The sequence below is a fragment of the Megalops cyprinoides genome, chromosome 15 (genome assembly GCF_013368585.1).
Source record: "Megalops cyprinoides isolate fMegCyp1 chromosome 15, fMegCyp1.pri, whole genome shotgun sequence".
Lineage (NCBI taxonomy): Eukaryota > Metazoa > Chordata > Actinopteri > Elopiformes > Megalopidae > Megalops > Megalops cyprinoides.
Window position 1 is genome coordinate 18871309 of NC_050597.1, and position 8208 is coordinate 18879516.

General features: G+C 43.3%; 1 protein-coding gene across 1 annotated transcript in view; it reads right to left on the bottom strand.

Moving 5' to 3' along the window:
• The window catches only part of dntt (deoxynucleotidyltransferase, terminal), a 57132-nt gene extending 49569 nt beyond the window's left edge, over positions 1–7563 (bottom strand). The window contains exons 1-2 of the mRNA XM_036547372.1: positions 7370–7563; positions 3121–3295 (exon numbers count right to left, since the gene is read on the bottom strand). Coding sequence (XP_036403265.1) covers positions 3121–3295; positions 7370–7563 — 369 coding nt within the window. The remainder of the gene's footprint in view (positions 1–3120; positions 3296–7369) is intronic.
• Between the last annotated feature and the right edge of the window lie 645 nt (positions 7564–8208).

Below are 8208 nucleotides of genomic sequence, written 5' to 3' on the forward strand. Positions count from 1 at the left end.
TGCGACTGTGAGTGTTTGGGATTGTGTGTGCGCGTGTGTGTGTGTGTGTGTGTGTGTGTGTGTGTGTGTGTGTGTGTGTGTGTGTGTGATGTGTGTGACTGTGCATGTGTGTTTGTGATTGTATGTGAGTATATATGTTTGTGTGTGCATGTACATATAATGAATAGTAAGACCTTGCAGAGATAAAAGTCACTGCATGAATTCCACAAGCCCAGAGCTGAAATCTGAAATGTGAGAACGTTATGATAGTAGAGAATAAACAGCAAAATAAACAGCCTCCATACTCTATCATTTGTTCTGGATCACAGTGTCAGGAGACTGAATGACTAATGTCCCTGATGCTCACAAATTCTGAGAGCATTATGATAAATTACTGTAGTTAACCTCTAACATAAAGAATTTAACAACCCCTAATCCAATTTTCTTCTTGTAAATTGGCTTTTCATTCCAATAGAAAATTGCTCTTCATATGTAATGTATCAAAAGGATTAGAGATCTAATATTAATGTTCTAGAGAGGAGTCATATGAAGGAATAGAAAATTCAATTTGTGAAATTACCTGTGGAATGTCTCTGCAAACAGAGACAAGCGATGCAATTAAAAGATGCAAACTCTGCTGTGCTGTATCTAGTCCCATCTACAGACTGAGATATGTTCCTGTCTCACTTGGAAAGCATATTTTACAAGAAGTAATGAAATGGTATATTAGGACAGCAGAATACATTCTGTAGTGTTACAACTGCATCAACTCATCCCTAGATTAAAAACCCCAAAACCTTCTCTAGCATGTAGTTTATTCAGTGTCAGAGATTTTTTTCAAATCACACTGAATACATTTGTTCACACATATTAGCTCCAAAATTTTTACATTATAACATATGTACTTGAATGCCATCTCACTTAGTTTGAATCGTTAAAGAATACTTGATGTTCCCTTACACGTTCCATTGACAGACCAATAGCTTTGACCAATGACCTGGCCTAAACGCTCATGCAGTCATGGGCCCACCCATTTGATTGTGTGTCACAGAAGGTTAGCGATGGCCCTTCAGAATGCCAATTGTCCATATTATTGCTGTTCAGACAGAAAAGGTGAGATGTGGTTGCTCTCCAGAAGACTAGTTAAAGATACATTTATGGAAAGGTGAGGCCTGTCCATAGATGTGACACCAGGTACGTCTATCCAGAGCTGGACGATCTTTGTCTATAGGTGTGGCAGGTCAGGTATACCACATTGATATCTCTCTTCTTCTGGGTGCCCCTTTCCATTCTTCTCAGGTGACAGTCTGTGACAGTGGCAGTGCTGAGCCATACAACAACAGCCCATCTATAAACACCATTCCATGCAGCACCCATCACTGACACCAACTGCTCGCCACAGACTCAGCTGGCAGAAGGCAGGGCACTCTTTCACTTCTGAGTCTAACAAATATTATGTTTAAATGGCTTTTTGCTCATAGTAAATTCAGAGTACTGAAGGTAGAATACTTATATCCGCAAAGCATAACAGAGAAAAGAACCTTGGGGGGTATCAGATATATTTATGAAGGGAGCTTGATACCTACTGTTTCACAAACCTTTTAAAAAGATTTACCATGCACACAGCCAATCTAGTGAAAACAAAATGCACACAAATGCAGCATTGCTCAGTTTAGTATAGATATACATCACCCTATTAATGAAGAAAGCATAAATGCTCTTGTCTTTTTGGGTGACGCTGGTCAATAAACATCAACTGTAATAGTTCTGCTTAACAGTGTCCCTTAGAATTTTAGTTACAGGAAAGGATGCAGTGCATTGTCTGGAACTATGGCTGCAAAGCAATTTCAAAGACATCTTTATGTTTCTTTTCTGCAAAAGCACACACACACACACTTACAAGCTGAGCTTAACTGGCAGACATTTCAGCCTCACGACAGCTGGTACTGAAGCTGCAAGAGGAAAAGTCCCCCCCATCCCCCCGAAAAGATTGATATACTTTCAAAACAGACACCATATGTGTTTGTTCTGTTCACACATGCCATGGAAGCCTCACCATGCAGTTCACAGCAACAAATCTGTCACTGCTTCAGCTAGAGGCACAATCCAAGCCTCTATTCCCGCCTGCTAGGCCAATGTGGTGAGGGGCTGCTATACAACTCATTGGATCAGTTTCATTGGCCAAACCCCTGAATGACATGGTGAAGGAACCTGACGTTCTGATCCCGTGCAGCAGCACACTGATAAAGGACCCCACTGAGTTGAAGGCTTTTCCATTAGGAGGCAATGGGGGGGGGGGGGGGGGGGGGGGGGGCATAAAATCTCGCTGTTTGCATTTCCTGACCTAAATCTCCTTTGAATTCATTTGTGTTTCACTCAGCAATTCTCAGCATGTGTATGGCTTTCATTAAACTGCCTTTCGCATCCTTGGGTTTCTGTTAGCGTCAGAGATTCATTAAACATTGAAATTTCAAAATAGATTTTGCTCAGCTAAAGCTATTTCCTGCTCATTTTTAATGTATTTACCGCAACACGGGCCCTGCAGCTGTGCTTTGTTCTACGCTGGTGCCGAGATCTTATGGGCTGCTTTAAATATGCAAATTATACATGTCTTAAGGTAAGTACTGACAAGTGGCATACGGAGGTTTTAACGCTCGCAGATTCAAAATTCTCAAGCGATAATAACTTTCATAAGTGCAGGTTCATAAGAACTGGTTGTTAAATGAACCACATTGGTATTCTTTTATTATTACTATTATTCTAGCATTTTGCAGTATTCTGTATAGTTCATTATTATATTCATTTTATTTTATCATTGTTACTACCACTGTTTCACTGTCACTTGCCATCTGTAGTTTGACTTATGACTTTAATATCTATTTCCACCATTAACTCCTAATTCTCTCAGATAAGAACAATAAAACTGTACCAAGCTGTTGCAAAAAGTCACGTTTGCACTCCCTCATTTTCCACTCAGTCTGCAGTCAGGAGCAAAACTGATAAATGAGTCTCAGTCGGCTGCACCCTTTCAGAGATCCCTTTTGGCTTACACCTCCACCCAGTGTTCACCACCAGTCACTACACCCCCTGGTATCCGTATATGGGACATAAGCACGTAAGTACTGACTTCACATTACTCACCTGGATGCAGTGTCTGGTCTCCACAGAAACAGGCCTCCCAGCACCCATGCTCTCGGTAAACCAAGTGATGTCCAGCACCCGCATGGTAGGAAGGTTACTTAGGCCACGCCCTCGGAGCCACTCCCACAACTCCCCAGCAGGGTTATCCTCTGCTACCACATGTGTGACTTCATCACTGTACACAAGGGGAGGGGAATCCAAAGAGACGTGTGATTAGACCTGAATTCCCCCTCACCTCTCTCCTGCAACTACTGACTACCTGTAAAGAACTTCACTGCTGTGACGCTCATTTGGGCTGTGTTGTTATGTAATATTGTGTGCCTGTAATCACAGTCAAACCTGGACCACTCAATTCACTTCAAAAACCAAGTATTTAACCACGCATAACATCTTTGTCAAATGTCATATATCATTTAGTTGTGAGGAAGACCTTTGACATTTTGTTAAATCTCCATACACTACAGTGTGACTTATTTGAGTTAATCAAGCGGCAGAGGAGCGGGATCATAAACTATAAAACACACCTCTAGCCCCATTTCGGTCACAGCACAGAAAAGCACCACAGGTGCACTGATAGATTGTTTCCCTTTTCCCGGCGCTCTGCCAAACAGCTGTGAATAACCCCCCCCCCCCCCCCCCCCCGTCAGTGTGTTGTTGTACCGCTGTGCCTAATTACTGAACCAGAGAGCCAAGCCAAGCAGGAATGATACCCCCCCCCCCCCCCCCCCCAACACCACCAAACTGCCTCCCCCCACCAAAAAACGGAAAGTTTAGTTTAACAGCTCCTTTCAGCTTTTGGGACGGCCCCAAGAGGGCCAGTATCCAGGAAAAGAAAGAGATCTAATTGCCCAAAGCGAACACAGATCGGTTCTGCTGACTGCTTGAAGACTGCGCTGCTGGGGGATCGCTTTGAAAGCGCGGCTAAAGTGTTAAAATGTGCACAGCGCCGGCTGCCTCCAGGCCTTGTGAAAGCTGCGTATCTACATAAAACGAGTCAGACTAAAGGGAGCATGTGTCACATAATCAGCATTTTGGAAAGGATCACCCATGCTACAGGCAGTGCTCTGAGGCTAGTGCTAGAACCCTTTATCCATAGATACCTGCAGTGTAAAATGTATACACAATGACAATGCCCTGAAGTGTGGGGAAATGTCTATTCCTTGCATTCTGCCCTCTCTGACTTGTTCAGGGATTAGTCTACAAATTCCAAGAGCTCACCCACTCTTCTCATACGCAGGACAAGTGCACAGGGTTTTGGTTCCCATCTAAGCATTTCAGCCGTAGTGAGGCCAATGAAAGATCAGATGTTGACTCCCATTGACATGTTTTCTAACTTCCAGCTCAGAAATGGTCCAAATACAACAGGACTGTTATTACTGTAAACATAGACAGCCATTGAATTGAATGGGAGTTGCATAGCATCAATGTAAATTTTCAACTGAAACTGAATCATAACAATCAAAGATGGGCTGTCACACTCAACAGGCACAATGAGTCACTGTGGGTGGTAACAAAAGAACAAGGCTGGGGGTCAACATCATGCTCTTTCCTTCAAAAACTGATTCTCACTGAAGTGTTTCATTCTTTAAATAACTGGCCAATCATATGTGACAGTACATACATATTTGTACAAGTGCATTCTACATAAAATGCAGGACACGGGACTAGTTTTAAAATTCAGAAATCGTAGCACATTTGGTAGGCCATGAGACATGGTTTCAAAACTGTGGTCATTTGTGTCAACCTGATTGATAAGTATATTTGTAACCTCTACAAATTGTCATTGTTCTGGCAACATTAGGCTATCTGTTCACTCTGAATGAAGTGCCCTTTTTAAGAAATCAATCTTAAAGCTCCACCAGACAGCTATCGATGAAATGAGCCCACTGAACGGAGCAGTGAATTCCTCTATTCCAACTGCGTGTCAGACATTTCAACTAAGTTTCAATGGAAGGGAGTGTGTGTGTGTGTGTGTGTGTGTGTGTGTGTGTGAGAGAGAGAGAGAGAGAGAGAGACATTTCAGATTTCTTTGCAAACACATACGCACCAATCCCAGACAGAATTTAAAGTGTCCTTTGAATACACGCAGCAATACAGCCAGCAATGAATACGAACTCGGGATAAATATGCAAACCAAGTAAGCACATAAAGTTTCATCAGATTAATCATGGAAGGTGCGCAGTGGGACTATAAATGGGAAAACAGAGCACCACAGGCAGAGAGGGTAAATCTGCCAGTACACAGTTCTGAAGGATAGAACCTAGCAACATCTGGCTCCTATGATTCCCTTCAGCACACCACATGCCCATAAACATACCACATACTCGCAAGCACACTACACACTATTTACACAACATACATCAGCACCCAGTGTACATAAACATATCATACACCAACATACCATGCACACTAACACCAGTGTACCACATGCCCATAAACATACCATACACCAGCGAACTTGCTGTCTCAACAGTGATGCTACACACTATTTGCACCACATACATCAACACCCCATACACAAACGTTCCATATACCAACACACTGTGTACACTAACACACCAACAACATCTCACATGCATTGACTCACCAACACAACACATAGAACAAATCACCATGGAAACTGATGCATCAAAACACTTCCTACACCGATGCCCTGTGCGTACCGACACCAGCTATGTACACCAGCACACCGGCATTAGTGCATGACAGCACAGAGCTACGAATGGAGTCACACAAGAAATTCATAATTTAGGAGGTCGAAACATGAAACATGGGTCATGGAGGAACAGGATGGATGCAGGAGCATGCAGTCCAAATGAGGCCCACAACACTGTAATGAAATGCTCATGGGGTGAAGTCCCGCAAGGCTAACACACGGAGTGCACCGTGATCTCTGGCCTTGGTGGTGTCTCTGGTGGGCCGTGCACCTGTCTGTTTTCAAAGGCAAGATCGGAGGAGAGAGCTCCATCGATCCAAACGTTTCCATTATTCAGCACTATCTGAGGAGGACAGACACAACGGGCATCACTCACATCACAGGAAACCACTGCGCCGGTATGATCAAAGTTTGCAGCCAACAAGGGAACGCACACTTTCTGCAAATAAATGTTAATACATTTCACCAGTGTAAACGATGCAGGCCTTCCTGTCCTGCTCTCAGTGCACATTGATGCGTTCATGTGTTGTGACCATATAGTGCATGTCATTACAATGTGCTTTACACAGAGACTATGCCATTCATAAATGAGAGCTACGGAAAGGGAAATTGCCAGACAAAGAGCTTCAAATGATGCTACATACAGATATTATATAGAGTGTAGGGTTAGAGTTAGGGCTAGTGTTCAAACTATTTGCTGACAAATCCCAGGAGATACAGAACAGAATAACAAGGACATTTACTTACCAACAAGATTGACTTAAATGAATTATACAAACTTTGTGTGTGTGTGTGTGTGTGTGTGTCTGCGTGCGCTTATGTATGTGTGTGCATGGTGGGGGATTCATATCAAATTGTAACTGGTATCAAATTCTTTGGGGTTAAAATTCAGTTTGAGGTGCAGAGAGCTGTTTCCTGTGGTTGATTTCAAACAGTTTATAAGGAGGCTGTAACTGTATACTCATTCAAGCTGCATTTCTGGGAATGTTGCCATTGGTAGACAGCAGCCACACAGCAGTCGCGCACACACACACACACACACACACACACACACACACACACACACACACCCACACCCACACACACACACCCACACACACACACACAAACACACACACGCCTTCCTGCAACTCCCACCGCTGCCCTGCTACAGCTGTACGGCTGTTGACTTGGCCCAGCATCACATCACTCACCCAGCAAACACACAATGGATGCCTGTTAACAATGAGAGCCAGAGACTGCTGGTTGACTGAAGGCGTTACGTGTCTGAGGTGACCTGGGCTTCCTCGTCATGTCTGTAGCACTCTCTCCTCTGATGCTTATGAATAGCAAAATACTGTACCAACATGCTGGCTCTGAGCAACCTCTTCACTTTCAACAATGCTTACAGGGAGTGCTTCAGAAAATACATGTTTGTTCTTTGTGGTAATTTAACATGCCTCTCAGATATCAGTATGGCGAACACATACTTCTGATAAATTCACAGCCCAATGTCGTGTTCCACCTCTGTACAGTGATTGTTTCCTATCCCGCATATGTCTCTGTATGAAGAAATTAATTTCAATGACTGAGCCACCTGACTGACTGACCCACCTGAGGTTGTCCGCCACTTGGAACCCTTTGGTCTTGGCCAGGTGGGTCAGAAAGCTCCTCCGGCTTGAGCCCATCTTTTTCTCCACCAGGTAAATGGTCACATCTCTGTACCGGACCTCATGTGGACCCTGGGGGTGCGTCTCTGCTGGTCTTCTCCTTTTTTTTACTATCGGTAGGACAGGAGCGTGGAGCATCTTTCTGAGCTGTTGGGACTTCTAGGTTTTTTTTTTGTTTTATTGTGTTTTTATTCAGTTCTATACCCCCAGACCCCGCCCCTTACAGGATGTGTGATGTCACTGTCTTTGGTCTCTTTATTTTTCCTCACAAGTGCAAAAACCTACAGCTGGAACAAACAGTGTGCACCACCAGATAGATAGTGGGAACATCTGAGGACAGGTGTTTAAAGCATACAAGACTAGTACCAGTTGTTCTGCATTCAGTGAGCAAAGCTACTGTATACAGCTGGAGTAAATGTTAGAGAGGAGAATTAAACACAACACAAGGCCAACCTCTCTGATTCAGGGTGTAGGTTCCCTTTGTTTACTCTTTAAGACATTTTTTTTAAAAACACACTCTTTCACATTTCATTTCATCAAAATACAACATGTGCTTAAGTCAATTTCCAGAGGATAATAAAGCAGACAAGAAAAACAGAAAATTAGTTTTTCTCTCATTTTGTCAGGTTCAACACATGTCCTTTCGCGGGAGAGAAAGTCCTGCGGTAAATTCGTCAAGTCTAGTCCAATTGCACTCATGTAATGAGATGGCCTGCCTTTCAGGCAATTTTTGAATTGCAAGTGAAACTTCAAGTCCACACCTTTGAAGATCAGTGTCCAAAA